Source organism: Corvus cornix, chromosome 1A (assembly GCF_000738735.6).
Source record: "Corvus cornix cornix isolate S_Up_H32 chromosome 1A, ASM73873v5, whole genome shotgun sequence".
NCBI classification, from domain to species: domain Eukaryota; kingdom Metazoa; phylum Chordata; class Aves; order Passeriformes; family Corvidae; genus Corvus; species Corvus cornix.
The window spans coordinates 49,985,692-50,004,088 of record NC_047057.1 but is presented as its reverse complement, the minus strand read 5'-3'; the positions used below and the strand labels follow the sequence as shown (position 1 = coordinate 50,004,088).

Genomic DNA, 18,397 nt, shown 5'->3' with positions numbered 1-18,397 from the left:
CAGCAATGCCTCTCTGGTGGCTGACTTTTGGCACAGTGTGTGAGAGAACATGACCTCCTTGTTTTGGTTTATTTTTAAACCTGTCTACTGTAGTTTTGGCTGTTCCTGTTACTTGGTATCAAAGCCTGGTCCTGCTCTGATTCCTCCTAACCATCTGGCCTCTGCAGTGCTTTTGGCAAGGGCCTTTTGCAAGCTCATGTACCATCTACAGCTATTTAATTTTTTTACCTTTTAAGTTTCTTATGCTGCAGGTTCATTCCTGATTCCATTTAGAGATAGTGACTGTAAGTATCCTAAGTTATTTTCCTCAGTGAATTCCCTTGTCTTTCTTTCATCCATACTAGTCTAATGTTTTCAATTCTCCTCTTGTGGAAGGGTCTCATCAAACTAGAGGCTTGCATTGTGCATTGCTGAATGCAATTCTGCTGCTTCAGTGTGTGGAACAAAGGACGTGAAAGAAACCTGCCACTTAAAATTAACAATTAAAATTTTAGCGTTCTTAGTGATCACTGTATTTTTGTGCCTCAACAGGGGATAATCTAAAAATAGTTGATGGACCAGCATGCTTGAACTTTCAGTTTTTCAAGAGGGGGAGTGTAAGTCTATAAGCATAGACCAAGAAATGAGAGTTGACAAGGTCAAAGGTTCTCCCACGTTGTTTTTCTTGCCTCTAACACAAAACCTTTACTGACGTATTATTTTAAAAGGTAATGTAAATGGCATTTCTTTTGTTTCTTGTGAGGTTTTAAAAGACCTTTTTTTCCTGGAAAGCACGAGCTTCTGCTAAGTGCCTCTGTGAGCGAGAGGGGTTAAGCCTTGGACAAAACAGTCTAGGGTTGAGACCTTCATTTACAGGAGCAGTGAGGAGCATGTGGCCATACCACAAGCCCCGTATACCAGCTCAGAGGGTCCCTCAACACACCATATCCATCCTAGGTATGGATACAGAGCCTTAAGCACCATATTGAACCAGGAGCCTGCCAGCCATCTGATGCCAAGCACTCCTGCATGTTTTGCAGAATTTCAGTACCCCAGCAGGTGTTGGATGCGGTGATGCAGGATGGAGGAGCTCTGGCGTGCCCTGCCTGGAAGTCAGTGGTTTCTCCCAAGCTCTTTCTCTTTGCCATGGATGCCTAGTGCTCATCCTGGGCACTGTACAACACTGCTCAGTGGGGAGGCTGTTAGGGACCCTCTGTCTCTGGCTCACGGAGGGGTTGGCTCCAGCTGATTCCTGGTTGCTGCCTATCGGTTGGCTGATAAAGGGATGGACATGCTGTTTCCAAACACCAGCGTGCTTGGAAACAAAGTGACTTCATTATAAACTTAAGACACCTTTCGGAAAGCTGGAAAGGGGATACCAGACCCCATTTTGCCAGCTGTTTGTTTTTGTTGCTGGGATACGTTCATTCCCTGTGTACAGACACGTTTTAATGTACTGCTTAGCAGGGCCAGTGAATTTTTAATTATTAGTCCAATTTTATATTATACTTCTAAATCTCACTGCTTTAGCAGCTCAGCTGGGGCAGCAGCGAGGTCTCAGCTGGCTGGCAGGCAGCCCATGGAGCAGCCAGGGAGAGTCACCCCAGCCCTGGAGAGCGTCACCAGCAAATGGCTTCATGCTCACGTGCCCACAGCTGCAGGCACTGGCTGCCCTGCTTTCCACAGCACCGCCACAGAGAGGATTTGGCCACAGCCACGGCAGAAGGGAGGCATGTTCTTGCTTCCTGGCAGTGGTACGTGTTCCTGTGGCTCCTGGACATGCTCTGTCAAACTTTCACCTGGGAGCAAGCTTTGCAGGGCTTTGCTCTGTTGCTGCAAAACTGTCCCATCTGGAGAAGGGGCTCCAACTCACTGAAGTGAGAGGCTGACATATGGAATATAATCCATGGGTGCTTGGTTGAGGAGCCTGGCTTGGGGCCAGGCTGCTGCAAGCTCTGCCCTTGTAGCTGCAGCAGGGACAAGCACATCAGCAAAAAGGTAAAGGATCAGCCCACTTCAGCTAATGTTTGGGACGTTACTGTAAGCATCTCTGAGATCCCCAGGCATGAACCTTTACTTGGAACTAAGGAGAATCTGGCAATCCCAACATTTTCAGCATTTCTGTGTGTGCTTATTTTTTTTAAGCAAAGTGAGAAATGGAGATAGTCCTTACTGTCTTTTAAAATATATTATAGCTGTGTAAGAATATGAATCTTTCAAGGCCATATCTCTCCTCACCCTGCCAAACAAAACACAGTGTAAAACTCCATTGTTTTGCTCTTATGTTTCGTGTGCCTTATGGCTTGAACCATGGATCCTCTTGGCTGAAGTCCACCCCAGTAATGATTTAATTTGGGAACACACTTCACCTTTCTAAAAATAAGGAAAACTGAGAAGAAGAGCAAATAAGCTGTGCTGAATAAAGATGTAAAATGACTTCTCCAGGATCTCAAATTAAAGAAAATATGTTATCCAAGGAATGTATAAAATCAAATAACGTAAGCCTGCCTTTATGCAGCAAACTCTTTCCTGGCATTTTAGCCCTGTTCTACAGTCTGGACTTCTTCCAAAGAGAAACAAATCATCAGTTATATCATTTCCCCCCCCCCCCCGACACTTACTAAGAGCCAGGCATACACACAAAAATAAAAGAATGTAGAAAACATCTGCCCAGTTCTTTTTGCTTTGCAGTGTTTTTAAAGCATTTGTCTCAAACTGTTACCCAGAAGTGAATGTCAGACTAGGGCAAAACCAAAACCAGGCAAATGGGACAGAAATAAATCTAAGGGCCCGTGACTTAATGGGGCAAGGTGTGCAATAGGTGCCTTTGGTTAGAGGAAGAAGAGAAGCAGCAGGATACAGCAGCCATGCCCTTCTCGGGTGCTCTACATGTACATGGGACCAAACCACACCTGAGCTGGAGTCCACATAACCCTTACACAAACCAAAATCCCACTTTCACGCCAGAAGGGCCCTCATCCCAGCGCACAGCACACAAAGGAGCACGAGAAAGCCCAAGGTCAGCATGTGCAGCTCAGCCCAGGCAGGTGGTACCACCAGCTGTAAGCCCCCTGCTCTCTGCAGACACTTCCCCTGCAGAAAACAGGAGCTGTTGTAGTGATGCAAGATTGCAAGGACAACAGCACTCAAAAAAGCAGGGTCTCTGAACGGCCCTGTAAACCTCTTGCAGCATGCAGCTGGTGCAAAGTGAAAAATGGGGTGGGGGAGGCCAGGGGATGGAATCTTACTAGTCAGGGAGTAATGAGAAGAGTCCCCAGCAAACCCAGCCATGGGGAAATTTGGTTGAAGAAACACGAGTCGTGCGGAGAATGAAGGTGGGCACAGACCAGTTGTAAAAGTACTACAGAAGCAATTTCAGTGTGTTGGGTAATAAAACTGAGCCTCCTCAGTGTCCTCCTCACGGGGACAGCAGCTCTGCTTCACACAGGAGACCACTCGCTGCTGACAGTGTTTGCAGCCGCCTGCACTGCAGAGATGGAAGGTTGGGGATCTGAAAAGCCCCATTTCAGCCGCAGCAAGGCTGGGACCTTTCCTTTCTTCCCCCTGTCAAAAACATACTCTGAGCATGGCTTCCCGTGCTGTCCCTACTAAAATGTGGGTCTCGGCTCTAAATCAGGAATGCTGCTTGAAAGGTGGCTGCATATCAATGGTCTCTCCTCCCTCACCACCTGTCTTCCTTCCCACATGCACTCAACATCAAAGCTGCTGGGGCTTCAGGGAATGAAGCCACCTGTGCCACCCTTGGCCCTCGGCTCCTCCTGCCTTGTCACAGCTGGAGAGCAGAAGTACAAATGCCATTAATCCTTGCAACTGCTCGAGAAAAATAAAGAAATAGGGCTGCAATTAAACAGAGCTGTTGAACAGGGCTGAGACTGCCAAAAGGCCTCCTGCAAGGTCCATTTGCTAGAAGATAATAAGGATATTAAGCTCAAGCTCAGGTAGCATTGGTGGGTCACTATCCATCTTCCCTCTCGCATTTTAGAACTGCTTTCTGGCTCCTCTAAGAGACCCGCCTGCTGCTTCCAAGCACAGTTTGTTTCCCATCCCTGCAGAGCCCCTCCAGGATGCCTTTTGCAGCTCTGAGGGTCACATTCACCTCCCTGCTGTCCCGGGAGGGTTTGCTGGCTGGTGACAGGCAGCACAGGGATGTCTCTCTGGCTGGGAATGGTCCTGCCCTTGCAACACGGGTGGTGGGGAGCCTTGGGCATGGCACTTGGCTGCAAGCTGGGCTCAGGGGCAGCCATTTGCTGCTTTTGGTAGCCATCAAAGCCTGTGGCAGTGGCTGCTTGCGTGGGAGGACTGGCTGCAAGCATGAGAAGACCGGCAGAGGAGTGGCAGCTCTGGAGACTCCTAAGGAGACGGGGGACAGCAGGGGATGTCTTAGTCTTATTCCGGGTAACAGCATGGCTTATTGTGCCCTGTCACACTTGCTGCCTTTGATATTTCAAGCTCACTTGGTCATTTCGAGTAACAAAGGTTGTTATTGTTCTCCAGGAGCACAGCAGAGGTGTGCTCCCTCCTCTCTGCCTGCACCTTGCCCAGTCAGGGCAAGTAAATTCCCTCTCTTACAGTGACACAGGTTGGAGTCACAGGGGAAACCCCATTCCCAGTGAGTCCATGGGCAAAGAAGCCACCAGGCAACAGGGTTCTGCAGGCATTGGGGCACTGGGGCAGGCATCCCCTCAGGGCAGCACAAGTCTCTGGGGGTGCTGGGTGGGTCCCAGCAGCTGCGTGCAGCAGGTCAACAGAGTTTGGGAAACCCTGGAGACGGAGGGATCCTGCTTCACTGTCTCAAGGTAGAGTTCAAGTGTACAGCCCCCAACATGTCACCAGAGGTCCGGCACTCACACGGCAGCTGGGGTGGCGTCGGTCATGTGCTGCTCAGCCCTGACACTCTCCCTCCTCTTTGCAAGAGAGAAGGGGCCGGTTGAAGCCCCTGCCCACACATGGGCAGCCCACGTTGGGCAGTGGGCACTGTGAGTGACGTCCCCGCCAGGGCTGGGGCACTTTGGAAGCACTGCACAGTGTGGGTGGAGGAGCTCACAACATGCACACGCAGCTGCTGGCCAGGGGCCCGGGAGCTGGCAGCCAGCCTGGGGGGGAAAGAACAGAGAGAAACACCAAAACAGGCACAACCCAAGGGGGCCAGGCTGGGGAGGGGGCGCTTATGGAGGCGGCAGTCCTTGGTTGCCACGGCAGGAGGGCAGCAGGGAAGTCCATCGCTGCTCAGCCTGACCCGGCAGATCCCACTGGTAGTGCACCAGGGGTTTGCCACATGGGGCTGCTCAAGTTTTGATCCAGACTTGACAGTTTTGGGGACTGGGCTTGTCAGCACACCTGCCCAGGGGTGACAGAGCCCTCTTGTGAGAAGGGAAGTATTTCTGAGAATTAGCAACCCAAGGAGGAGGCAGGAAGCCGGGAGGAAGGTTCAAAGATTGATTTTCATTCTGGCATCAGGTTAAGTGTAGGGAAAACAAATGCTACCTCTGAGGTCTTGGATAGCCCAGTATATGAACTGATGAGCTGGAAACAAAGATGAGCAATATACCAGACATTTTTAAAAGATGATTCAAAGCTATTGACTCTTGAGGAGATCAAAAAGGACTGAGGAAAATGCAAATGTGGCAAATTGGCAACACCACATATTTGACAAGCATCAACTGGGTATGTGCAAGGTCAGAAGAGAGAAAACTAATTGCACATAAGAATTAAAAAGCTCCAGATGTTCTTCAGAAGCCAAGAAAGAACATGGATGTCACACAACCCGTGGCTCTGAGAGTAGCTGCAGGTTAAAAAAAAACCACACAAAATATTAGCATGCAGAAGGAAGAAGGAGAGAATAATATGGAAAATATGATAATGCTATTATGTAAATCACTAGCACGGCCTCTCTGGGAATACTGTCTGCAGTTCAAGTAAGCCCTTCTCAGAAAGGGCTGATTAGGGACATGGCAAATTCGCTCACAGAGAGATCAAGATGATTGGGGTTGTTTATCGCAGAAAGGAAATGAACAAGAGGAGATTGGCACAGAGTGAGCCAGTCCGGAGCTTCTGTTTTTCTTCCTGTTCAGTTCTATCACTGTCATATCTGGTGTCGCTGAGAAGTGTGCGAAGCGACGTGGCTCTCCTCTGTCACACACCATTTGCTCTTTCTCTCACCCTCCCCTCCTGGGGATGCACAACACATTATGTTGTATATTTAGGTAGGACCTGGGGAGGAGGGGATGGCTAAGGAGAAATATATATGCCCCAGGGTAGACATATAGTAGAGAAGGTGAGAACGGAAAAGTGGGATTTGCACCTGAAAAGAGGGGCAAAAGGTTCTGGCTTTGGGTGTCTCCTTCCATCAGCTCAAGCAGACCCCAGAGAGGCTGCCAGCTACTGCCCTTCTCCTGGAGCCTTGAGGCTTCCAGACCAGGCCCTGGTCTCTTGGGGGTTCCTTGGAGGCAAAGATAAGGAGCTTGAATTTGATAAGTTAGTCTGTAAAAAGCATCCCAGAAGTCCCTTGAGATCAGCATCGACCCACTTCCCTCTGCCAGGGGAGGTTTGGGTTGGACATTAGGAGGAATTTCTTCACAGAAAGGGTGACTGGGCATTGGGATGGGCTGCCCAGGGAGGTGGTGGAGTCACCGTCCCTGGAGGCGTTTAAGGGAAGACTGGACGTGGCACTCAGTGCCATGGCCTGGCTTGCCAAGGTGGTGTTTCGGTCAGAGGCTGCACTCCACGATCTCAGAGGGCTTTTGTTAACCTGATTCCGTTTTTTAATCCGTGATTCCGTGGACGTGGCGCAGCGCACACACGTTCTGTCCCGGGGCCGGCAGCCCAGCGCGCTGTGCCCAACCAGCACAAACGAGCCCGCGGCTGCCAGCGGGACCTTCCCCGGAGCCGGGAGCTTCCCGGGAGCCGGGAGCATCCCGGGCTCCGGCCTGGGACGGGCGCGGGGCAGTTCCCCTCCGACCGCCAGGGGGCGCCAGCGCCGCGCCGCCACCGCCTCAGGCGCGCGCGGCTCGCTGCCCGCGGCGCCGGCGCTGCGATTGGCGGGCGCGGGGGGCGCGGCCCCGGAAGCGGAAAGCGCGGCGGCGCTGGGGGACCCCGGGAGCGGCGCCGGAGCGGCCCCGCGCGCAGCCCGGTGAGTGCGGGGCGGGCGCGCTCCTCCGCGGGGCTGCAGCGGCCCCCGCGCCCCGCCCGGGCCGTTACCCCGCGCCGTTGGACCGGCGGCCCCGGCACCGAGCGGGGCCCGCCACGGAGCGGCAGGAGGCGGCCGGCGGGTCCCTCGGGAAGAGCTGACCCCGGATCCCGCCCTCGGTCACTCCTCTGCAGGTCGCCCGCCCGCCCGCGCCGCACACTTGTCCCCATGGCCCCCGTGGTCCCGGGAGGCGGTGCTGACTCTGTACCGGGCTCTGCTGCGCCGCGGCCGCGGCCTGCGCTACACCGACCGGGACTTCTACCTCGCCTCCATCCGCCGCGAGTTCCGCCGGAACCAGGGGCTGCAGCGGCTGGAGGACAAGGAAAGGCAGCTGGAGAAGGGGCAGGCTTTCCTGCAGAGCAGGCTCGGGGGCCTGGTTTAGAGATTCCCTGTAGCTCCCACTGGTCCCACTTACCTCCCTTTTCTTTCCAAAATCCCCTCGCCAGCCAGAAGAGATGATTAACACTCACTACCCACCACTTTCTTGAAGAAGTCCTGAAGGTGCTTCCACAGGCACACCAGGAGGGCTCTCCTGTTCTCTTCACAAATGCATTAGGTCACAGGTAGGTCATTTCCAATGATATAACCGCGTTCTTCTTGCTGCTGTTACAGTGAGCTCTGCAAAAATGTAGGGATTTTTCTGCTTGGGGATGACAAGTGAATATATTCTTGGTTCATCCAGGCAGGAACGTCCCCCCTGGCTTGGCTTTAGAAAAAACAAAGGGCAGTTTTAAACCACCCCAATCAGGCAGGCAGGCTGGCTCAGAATCTTGGACACTGACTCAGAAAACAGACCTCAAGCCATAGTGAAAGAGTTCCTTGGTGTTTTCATGTAGGTTCACTGGGGATCCACCTATGGGTGCAGTGGTGGTAAGGTCTATTTTACAGGATCACAGAATCATTTAGGTTGGAAAAGACCTATGAGATCATTGAGTCCTATCTTTGACTGATGACCACCTTGTAACTAGACCGTGGCACTGAGTATCACATCCAGGTTAAACACCCCCAGGGATGGTGACTCCGTTACCTCCCCGGGCAGCCTATTCCAATGTCTAATCACCCTTTCTATGAGGAAATTCCTCCTGATGTCCAGCCTGAGCCTTCCCCAGCACAGCTTGAGGCCACGTTGGCCAGAGAGACTCTTTAAATTTAAATCTCAAGGTCAGGTTAAATGGAAATTGGAGGACACAAAAGTACACATGTAAGAAAATACTCATATCAATGTTCTACATGATTTGTCGTAGAGTCAAACCCACCAGCCTCTAGGGCAGGAATAAACATCAAATGAAGGCAAGGGAGCTGTTACCTTTATGATGTGTTGTGATCTCTACTCTTGATTCTTGGGTGTCTTTGAAGTATCTGGGATTGGACACAGTTCAGAATTTAATCTGGGAGTGGAAGCTCTGAGACTGCCTGTCAGTTCTTGGGGAAGATTCTGCTTTGTTCCAGACAAACAGTTGGCCAACCATGTAGTGCCTTGTCTGTGAGCAAAATTACACTTGTTACATTAGAAATTAGAAAGTAAATTGGCTGTGCTTCGGTTGAGAAGCACAAATTAAAAGAAGAATAGCTGGATGGTTATAGGGTTTTGCTTAATATGCAGGATTTCATTGCAAAATATTGCGGAAGTAAATTCTACTTTCTTTCATGAAACCTATTCAATTATTAGAAAGCTCACATCAAATTTGGATGTGTTCGTTGCTTGGTCAGTCCTGTCCTGGCACTTCTGAGAACAGGCAGCTCTTTGAGAGAACATAATCAAAGAGGCTGCAGGGTCAGGTGCTCCCTTCCTGTGGTAAGACCCCGGGAGCAGGGGGTGTGAGGTGTGGGAGAAGGGGGTGAGCCGGCAGGGCCGGGCGTTCTGGGCCGCGCGCGTAACGCTCCCGCTCCTCGCAGGTAAGATGGCAGGCGCTGGGCAGCGCAAGGGGAAGAAGGATGACAACGGCATCGGCACAGCCATCGACTTCGTGCTGTCCAACGCGCGGCTGGTGCTGGGCGTGGGGGGCGCCGCCATGCTGGGCATCGCCACGCTGGCCGTCAAGCGGCGTGAGCGCCGGGCCACGGGGAGGGGCGAGGGGCCAGCGAAAGGAGCCGGGGTACTGACGATGGCCTGCATAAAACGCGAGCCCTCGGTCACTCAAACTGTTCTTGGTTTAGATGTACGACCGGGCAATCAGTGCTCCCAGCAGCCCCACTCGCTTGAGCCAGTCGGGAAAGAGAAGCTGGGAAGAGCCAAACTGGCTGGGCTCCTCTTCACGCCTGCTGACCCAGGACATGAAGACCAGCCTCAGCCGCTCCCTGCAGACCCTTCCCACTGATCCTTCAGCTGCAGACACAGGTAAGAGGCATGGTCATACTCCTGCATCACAGACTCATCCAGGCCTATAAACCCTGTATTTGTTTAAAAGAATGCAGGGAAGAAAATACTCTGTCTGGCCAGGATTTTTATGTTTTTCTTTTAAGTAGGTCCACTGGTAACTTCAAGAATCAGAACTGGCATTGGGAACTAGTCAATAATAGTCATCTATTTGCACTCTTTGTTCCTCTCATGACTTCATGGTGCTAAGCTTTATTCTCTTTCATTTTTTCCCTTTAAATCTGAATAGCTAATCTTCCCTCATAGAAAGCTATTCCCTTGCTTTCAAGTACTTTGTTGCCTTTCATACCAGTTTGCTTGCATCTTTTTAAGGGGGGGAGTATTCAAGCTGTGAATGTATTAGCAATTTATATCAGTATTTCCTATATTATTCCTACCATTTTCCAAGTAATTTCTGGATTGAGGTTTCCTTGTTTAGTGCTGCTTATCAGTGAGTTTGTCTTCATTAGCCTATAGAAAGTGTCCTGTAGTTTTCTTTCTGAGTGGGATAATCAGTAATTTAGAATCCAACCATGCTTTGTTATGTGTGTTTGTTATGTGTTCTTTTTTCTCAATGGTTTTACTTTCTATCCCTGGTCACTCAATTCAAGAGATTTACACTTGGAGATTTAAACTAAAAATCAGAATCAAGCTATTAACTTGATTTCCAGATTATTTTAAAGGAAGTTATATTTGGGATGGCAATAGGTTTTCTACTGAGGAAACATTAAAAAGCTAGACAGCTGTCTTAAATGGGGTCTAGATCATTTGATTGGAGTCCCCAAGCATATGGACTGAGTAATAAAAACATTGATGATGGTGTCTTAAATTCTTCAATTAGAAGTAAATTAAAACTCAATATGGAAAAATAATTTTTTTCATAAATAGGCAGTGAAATCCAGCTCCCTGTGATTTTGTGCATTATTTCCTTTACACGAAAAAAGCTCAAATCTGTCCAAAAGAACCCAGTGGGACAAGTGACAGCAGCTGCTGAGGCTGGGCTGGATGGGTCTGTGTGCAGCTTGGTCAGCCATTCCTCACATGCTGTGTGGCCAAATGCCCATTGCCAAACAAATCTGCAACAGCCAATTGCTTTAATGGGGCCACTGACTTGGGGGTTTCTCCTGCACCCCTTAGGGATTACAGCCCTTCCAAAGATCTCTTAGATCTGTAATTCCTCTTTCATTCTCGTTGTTGACTTCTGAAATTCTTGGTCCATGTTAAGAGAAATCTGGAACGGATGGGAAGCATTGACTTATTTCTTTGGGAAACCAGTCAAAAAAAAAAGGGGCTCAGAGAATCTGTGCAGGTCAGACATTGTTTAGTAACTCAGATGGCGATGTAAACCTTGTGTTGTTGCATTGTGCCTCAGAGTGGGCGCTCTGGTCTTTGTCCAGTGAAGGTTTAAGGGGATATCACTGGAGCTATGATGGCCTGAGCTGGGACAGCCCCGGGATCTGTCATCTCATCATCCTAATAACTGTGCTGATCAGACTCCCAACAACTATTTCATTTCCAGGTGGCACAATCTTCCCTGATCTCATGTGCTAGCCAGGACTGGGTTTCTCTGGTAATTTGTAATAATCTGTTTCAATGTTAAAAACTCAAAGAGATCGTGCTGGTTGTTCAAAAGTGTTTTATTCACTGATCTGGCATCACACGGGAAGCTTTTGAACTTTTTGGTAACAGCACTGAATTTTTGATGGAATTGAGCTGAGATACTGCCCACGTAGCCATTAAAATTACATCCTTGTACACAATGTTAGACTGGCTAAATTTCAAATCTAGTAACTTGTTTTAATCCATTCTGATGCTCGTAGTAGTATGTTCTGAAGTTCCTCAGCACGTCCCTTTGGAGCGGTACCTCCGTAAAGCCTGCAAAATGTCTGCCGAGAGCTTTTTGGGACCTAGGAGACCGCAGTTCCGTGTTGCAGATTCCATTCTGCGGAACACTTCACAGCGAAATCAGCTGCAACCTCAAGAGTTTTCCTTCTGTCTCGCAGACTGTTTTCGACCCACAAAGCCCAAGCCATCTGCCAAGAGGAGTCAGGTGGAGCTGAAGAAGGCCCGCCTTCGTCTGTCCCTGCAGGAGAAGCTGTTCACGTACTACCGGCGGCGGGTGGCGATCCCGGTGGACGAGCAGGCTCGGGCCAAGCAGGCGGCCGTGGATATCTGCACGGAGCTGCGCAGCTTCCTGCGCGCCAAGCTGCCGGACATGCCCCTGCGGGACATGTACCTCAGTGGCAGCCTCTACGATGACCTGCAGGTAACTCCTGGGGACATCATGGCTCCTTATTCAGGAGGCTGACCAGGCAGGGGCATTTCAGGCTTCCCTGTTGGCACTGCTGGCTCAGCACAACAATAAGGCCCCTGGTGTTGCCTTTCCCACTGTGGAGCCAAGCCTTGATTTCTGCAGTGCTGTTTGAACAGGCGTGACCAGGCTGCTCTGTCATTGTCTGCAAAGCCTTTGCTTTTTGCTGTTTTATTTCTCCAAAATATCTCAGTCCTTCTTTCCTTCCCTGCTGTCTCTCCTTTTAGCTGTGTTTTTCTTGCTGTTTCTCTGGTAGATGTCTGTTTTCTCTCCATCCCTCTATATCCATCCAAATACATGATATTCCCTTAGAAGTCCTGTATATTCATGTAAGTCTTTCCTACTCTTTATTTTATTTTAATGCATGACAGACCTGGATTGGACAGCAGTCCCTGCTGCAATATCTCCCTGATGGCAAGATGCCCATGGCTATAGTGAGTGATTCAGAGGCACACTTCTTTGTTTGAGTCACAGCTCTGGAATGCAGCATGGAGTGTCCAGTGAAATTTAGACCTGGGGTCTTAATCACACTGGTGAAAAGGGATCTTTAATGACCTTTTCCAAACAATGTAGCAGACCAGGTGAGGGCAGTGTACCTAGCTGTAGCATGGGATTATTAAACCATGGCAACGGAAGCTTGTCTAGAAACTTAATACTCTGTCTCCTATTTAAATTGTCACGTGGTGTTGCCGTGCCCTAGGCCAACTGCATCTCACAACCAAGGAGCACTTAGAGCAATATGAGGCAGAATGATTCATCTATATGCAGTCCATGTCAGGTCTCTAAATAGTACATCCCACATAAGCACTAGCTTTGGCTATACCTTGGAATTATCCCACTGATGGTTGGAAATAGTCCTTCAGAGTGCCTTTTAACAAAGGAAGGCTGGGAATCCCACGCAGAGAGGCGAGTGAGACAGCTGAATCTTTATTCCAGGTTCCTTTGGACAGAAGGCTATCTAAAGGTGGTGAATAAAATGAATGTGGAGAGAGAAAGTTTGTTCTTACCAACTTTTCTCTCTTGTGAAAGGTAGTGACAGCTGACCACATTCAGCTCATTGTACCTCTGATGCTGGAGCAGAACCTGTGGTCGTGTATCCCCGGGGAGGACACTATCATGAACATTCCTGGCTTCTACTTGGTGCGTCGAGAAAACCCAGAGTACTTTCCTCGTGGGAGCAGCTACTGGGACCGCTGTGTGGTGGGAGGTTACCTTTCTCCCAAAACTGTAGCAGACACCTTTGAGAAAGTCGTAGCTGGCTCCATCAACTGGCCAGCAATTGGGAGTCTCTTGGACTATGTGATCCGTCCAGCAGCTCCCCCAGCAGATTTGACACTGGAAGTCCAGTATGATGCAGATCGGCATCTTTTTATTGACTTTCTACCATCCCTGACACTGGGTGACATCGTCCTCGTTGCCAAACCTCACCGCTTGGCCCAGAATGACAACTTGTGGCGACTGAGCCTGCGGCCAGCGGAAACGGCTCGCCTCCGTGCCCTGGACCAGGGCGATTCTGGCTGCCGCTGCTTGTGCCTCAAGATCTTCAAAGCGGTGTGCAAGCTAAACCCAGCTCTGGGACACCTCACTGCCAGCCAGCTCACCAATGTCATCCTGCACCTCTCCCAGGAGGAGTCCGACTGGTCCCAGGACATGCTGGCTGATCGCTTCTTGCAGGCACTGAAGGGGCTGATTGGCTACTTGGAGGCAGGTGTCCTCCCTAGTGCCCTGAACCCCAAGGTGAACTTGTTTTCAGAGCTCACCCCCGAAGAAGTGGATGAGTTGGGCTACACTCTCTACAGCTCTCTGTCAGAGCCAGAGGTCTTGCTGCAGACGTAATGGGGCCTTACCTACAGAAATGTTGATAGGGTTTAGCCAATGCAGACTTTGATTACTACAAATTATGTCTCCTCCACTTCTCCCTATCTCCCTCTCTCTCTCTCTTCACCAGTCCCCCTTTTGGTTCATTAGTAATTCCTGCTGTGGAGTTGGTGCTCCCACTGAATTTCTTGGTGCTACTGGTCCATTTCCACCGTCTCTGCTCCAACAGGTACCCATTGGCTAGGGAAGAGAGGCTAAAACTGCAGCTCTGAGATCACATAAATTCTGCTGAGTTTAAGTGTCTACCAAAAAAGTAAACCAAACTATGCATTTCTTTCTTCTGTAGTCCACTTACTGCAGCAAGCCCATTTTGGTCTGAAGAAGGTGGAACTGGGCTGGTAAATCCAGTGATGATTTTAGCAGACTTGCACTGAGGTTGTTTATTTTTCTCCAGCCTGACTTTGCCCCGTTTCTTTTTCTCTGCTGTCCCACACTGTCTCACTTTCCTTTCTTTTATGTCCCTTTGGCCCAGTCATGCAGGGCAGACTGAGTGAGATATTTTGGATAGGGTTCTTTTTGTATTTCTAAGTGGATAATGATTACGCTGGCAATATTTAAGGCTATAGAGCTTGAAACTGGAGAATTCCCACAGCTCCTGCTCCTACGGAGCCTTCTCATACTTTGCAAGCTGGGTTCAGGATTAAGGGCCAAGATTTGTCCGGTCTACTGCAACACAACGTCCTGTATGGGCAATTCTTGTTGAAGCTGTCACAGGAGAGGAAAGAACCTTTGTGGTCTGGCTGTGTGATGAGGCTGAAGGAGCAGAGCTTGCTGTTCCTGCATAGCCAGATCTGCTGGGAATGGCCTCGGGAGTGGAGAACAAGGCAGCTCTTTAGTCTCTGGCCTAGAGGAAGAGAGGGTGATTACAGGGGAGGGGTGGGAGACATGCATGGGAATGGGGATTGTTTTTTTTCATCCTTTCCCCAAGAGCTTATGGCTGTTCTGGTTTACTGGAGGTGGAAACAAGACTGCATGCCTCAAAGGGCTTTGGAACAAGCACACACAAGCCAGATTCTCACCAGCTCTAAGGCTGTAAAGGTGATAGAACTGAACGGGTGTCATGAGCAAGGGTCTGTCCCATACACTGGTGTTAGGGTACATACACAGAGCTGGTATTTAGGAATATATTAGCTTTGCCATCTGCTCTGTGTGTTTTAGTCTCCTCCCCAGAACTGAGGCTGTCCATCCCCTTCCTCATTCCCATGTGCTGACTCTCCAGTGCTCCCAGTTTACAAATACTCGTAATAAACTGGTGAGGGCACACCTTCCCATTCTGTCTGGTTGGACCTGTTGGCAGTGCAGTTCTGCCCGCTCCTGTCTATGGCTGCTCTCAGGCTGTAGACTCTTCATACTCTGCATTAAGCCATCTGCTGTCTTCAAGAAGTGGGAGAGAAGGTGTCCCCCTGAGTCTGGGACCGTGTGTGTATCTCAAAAGACCAGCATAGATATTGTTACAGAAACGTATTTGCCTTTTCCCAGCTTTTTCAGCTTTTTTTCCCCCTTGCTGTCCAGCCTCCTTAGCCAGTGGAGAGGAGTACTGCAGCAGCAGGGTTTGGAGGGAGCAGGAATCCTTCTCCTTTTCTCCTCCCTTCCTCTCAGGACTTCCCCCATCTTTGACAGAGAAGTTTCAAGGTGAATTTCAGGAGTGGAGCCACCAAGGGAAGTCTTTCACCCTGGGTTTTTTTAGAGGCAGTGCTGGTGAGATGGGGGAGGGAGCATCTTTCTTGGACAATCCGTCCATTTTAGCTAATGTGTCAGATAGCATTCTGTATACAGTGATAACGCAACGTTGCATTTTAAATTATTTAATCCTTAGGGCACTGGTATTTTCTAGACTCCCAGATGTGTACTTTGAAGTTTGTGTGTGTATATAAAGTCTGTAGTCTATCAAAGGTTAACAGGAATCCCGTTTGTGTGACTTTGTGTTTTGTAAGTTTTGCAGCAGTGAGTGTTGGTCAACTGTTGATTGCTCTTCACTCTGGTTCCCAGATTTTTTTCCCCTCTTCCTTCCCTTGCCCCCCACTGCCTTTCTGATGGCTAACCTATTACAGCTTTCCTACCCTAAAAGCAGACAAAGGAGACTCGAAGCCTGTAGGCTATTGGGGGAAGTTCCCCTTGTTTTTAATTACTTGAAGGTCAACAAAAATATTAAAATAACTGGGTTGTCAGGAGTTCCCCCAAAGCTCATTTCTTCAGTATGATATCACCCCTCACTTGGTGCTGACTCCAGTACCGTGGTCTTCACATTGTAACAGCAATGTGGTTGGAAATGATTAAAACTCTAGATATAAAAAAGGTGAGATAGAAACAGGAGGAAGCCACTGTCTGAGCTGATTTGAGAACAGTTGTCACACACATATCTGTATATGTATATATATATATATAATTTTTTACATGAATGCTTTTACTTCTTCCTGGCAACCTAATGAATTAATATTTTATGGCCATTTTTTGCTGCTATTGAGCTCAATTTGTGTATCAAATGGAGACTGAAGCTGCCTTTTTGCCTTTTCTGTAGACTCTGCTCCACTTCACTTGCATCAACCATCTCCACCATTTCTTCCCTTCAGTTTTGCCCTCCTCTGAGCTAGCCACAAGCCTGTTCTCAGGAGGCAAATGATCACTTCCTACAGGCAGCCACCACAGCAGGCAATAGCTGCCCTGGCAGTGGCAGTCCTGACAAAGGCCAAAGATGTGATGGGTCACAGGGACACTGCAGCTGGGAGTATTTTAAGAGCAGGGTCAGGTATAAGGGGCAATAGAAGCAGGGAAGAAGGTGTAGGATTAAGTGTGCAGGAAACCTCCAGTAATGCTGCTGACTCTGTGGGTCGAACAGAATGTTGCAGAGTCTTTCAAACTGGCACCTTTCAGTATTAAATGCAGTACACATGTTGACGTACAGCCTGGAGGGCTGCCTTACCTATAGGTAGGCTCCTTCCTGGTCAAGCCTGTAGCACAGAGCAGGAGAACCTAAAGCTGAATGTGAAAAGGGCAGCTCCCAGCCACTTTCCTGGCAGAGCGGCTCAGAGACAGATTGATTGTTATGAGGCCCAGGGTGTGCATTGGGCTGCTGGCTGCCTCAGCTCCAAGAATGTCTCCGTGTGTTCTGCTGTAGCTTAGCTCACACAAGCTTCCCATGAGATTGTCATCTTATTCCCTGTAACTACAGGGTGAGGACCAACTTGCTCAGCTGTGGGTTTCACTGCTGCTGAGCTCCACTGCTAATCGTTCAAGTCAGATGGATTTCTTTTCCCATGTATAAAAGCAATTATGGAAACAGGAGACCGCTTTCTGCCCCCTCGCAAGCTGCCATCAGGGCCCTCATTCTTAGCATGTGGGCACGCAGTGAGAAGTGAAGAGATGATGCTCCATCTCTCCCAGGCCTGGAGGCTGTGGATTTGCAAAGGGGAAAGTCCAAGTGCATGATCTGTGACAGAGTGTGTGGAATTCTGGAATAAAATGACTTTCCACAGAAACCTGGTTGTCTCTGGCATGTTTACAAACAAAGGAACATCTCTCTCTGCTTTCACCTCGGTGCATCACCTTCATGCTGATATAACTCTGCACCACACCAGTGCTTGGGGACTGACATGCCCCTTGCTGATTCACTTGCTTTCCCTTTGCAGCTCTGGGCACTCAGCACTTTGCAGCTTGTCTCGAGGGAGTAATCAGCTCGGTGCGGCAGCGTCCTGGCTCCTGGCAGCTTTCACACCAGTCACAAGATGATGCGTAATTGTGGCGCTGAGCCTCCCATCCTCTCTCCGATAGTCCGCGTGCCCGGACAGGCACCTGCTTTTCATGTGGCTCCCCAGACTTCAGAGGCTTCCGTGCCTCTGGAATATTAAACTTTCCTGTGCAAGCTCCCCCACCCTTGTTCAGTCACACCTTGGTTTTTGTGTGCCAGGCCTCTCCCCTGCCAAATGCACTCCTCTCTTATCCAGGCATCAGCCTTGAGGCAGCGAGGAACCTGCTTTGCCAGGGGCCCATGTCTGGTGTGCTGAAGTTCTTTGCAGTAAGACCCAGTTTTATGTGCCTGCTTGGGAAGGTGGAGTGGAAATGCTGGATGTCAAATAAAGTGTGAAGTCGTGCTGCTTTTGATGGGTCCCAGGCTCCTTAACTCTTGGAAGACATGCTACAGTGGCAACATTGTCCTATAAGACTTATCTTAATGAGGACTCTCTAATTAACTGTTTTGGAGGGTATTTTATGATACAAAGGGAGTCTACATCTCCAACAACTTCATTTTTTCTAATGTCCCTTGCCTGCGTTGCTTTTGTTTTTTTCCTTTTATCTGTCCTGTGGTAGAAACAGATCAGATGAGATCAAGCACGTTTCATGCCATACAGAGTCTTACAGGAACAGCTAAAATAAGCTGCTCTGTGAAATCTGTGACAGGTATTACCCCCTCAAGTTAAAGCCCCTGGAAAGCCTAGAGCCTGCAATACATGGTTAATATATGCAGTGGTTTGCACCTTTGCATAAAAGCTGTCCTGGCACGAACAGGGAGGAGAGATCAAAAGATAAGTGTCTGTTTAATGTAAAGAAGAAATAATTGAGGGGAGTGATAATTATTTCAAGTATGGAAAAAGTTGCTACAAAGAAGAGCACAAATAGTTCTCCAGGCTGCAAAGACTCAGAACCTCTTTTGTTCTTAGCCTAAGGAACA

General features: G+C 49.3%; 2 protein-coding genes across 3 annotated transcripts; both read left to right on the top strand.

Annotated features, from left to right (window-relative positions):
• The first annotated feature begins 5,167 nt into the window (after positions 1-5,167).
• On the top strand, positions 5,168-7,592 carry LOC120411910 (translation initiation factor IF-2-like). Its single transcript, XM_039571088.1, has 3 exons — positions 5,168-5,252; positions 6,792-7,037; positions 7,135-7,592. The coding sequence occupies exons 1-3, from the start codon at positions 5,168-5,170 to the stop codon at positions 7,566-7,568; spliced, it is 765 nt and encodes a 254-aa protein (XP_039427022.1). The 3' UTR covers positions 7,569-7,592.
• Positions 7,574-17,207, top strand: MIEF1 (mitochondrial elongation factor 1). Of its 2 annotated transcripts, XM_010410605.4 has the most exons (5): positions 7,574-7,749; positions 9,083-9,231; positions 9,344-9,524; positions 11,546-11,808; positions 12,883-17,207. In XM_010410605.4, the coding sequence occupies exons 2-5, from the start codon at positions 9,088-9,090 to the stop codon at positions 13,687-13,689; spliced, it is 1,395 nt and encodes a 464-aa protein (XP_010408907.1). In that variant the 5' UTR covers positions 7,574-7,749; positions 9,083-9,087; the 3' UTR covers positions 13,690-17,207. The 2 variants fall into 2 exon arrangements, with proteins under 2 accessions (XP_010408907.1, XP_010408908.1); XM_010410606.4 differs by lacking the exon at positions 9,083-9,231.
• The last annotated feature ends 1,190 nt before the right edge of the window (positions 17,208-18,397 follow it).

What these genes read in the sequence shown, in the direction of transcription:
- LOC120411910 (XM_039571088.1), top strand. Translation starts at nt 5,168, where the DNA reads ATGGAGGCGGCAGTCCTTGGTTGCCACGGCAGGAGGGCAGCAGGGAAG. An exon ending in TGACCCGGCAGATCCCACTG is followed by an intron (nt 5,253 to 6,791) that starts GTAGTGCACCAG and finishes GACGTGGCGCAG; the next exon opens with CGCACACACGTTCTGTCCCG. An exon ending in CGGCGCCGGCGCTGCGATTG is followed by an intron (nt 7,038 to 7,134) that starts GCGGGCGCGGGG and finishes CAGCCCGGTGAG; the next exon opens with TGCGGGGCGGGCGCGCTCCT.
- MIEF1 (XM_010410605.4), top strand. Translation starts at nt 9,088, where the DNA reads ATGGCAGGCGCTGGGCAGCGCAAGGGGAAGAAGGATGACAACGGCATC. An exon ending in CCACGCTGGCCGTCAAGCGG is followed by an intron (nt 9,232 to 9,343) that starts CGTGAGCGCCGG and finishes TTCTTGGTTTAG; the next exon opens with ATGTACGACCGGGCAATCAG. An exon ending in GCCTCTACGATGACCTGCAG is followed by an intron (nt 11,809 to 12,882) that starts GTAACTCCTGGG and finishes CTCTTGTGAAAG; the next exon opens with GTAGTGACAGCTGACCACAT.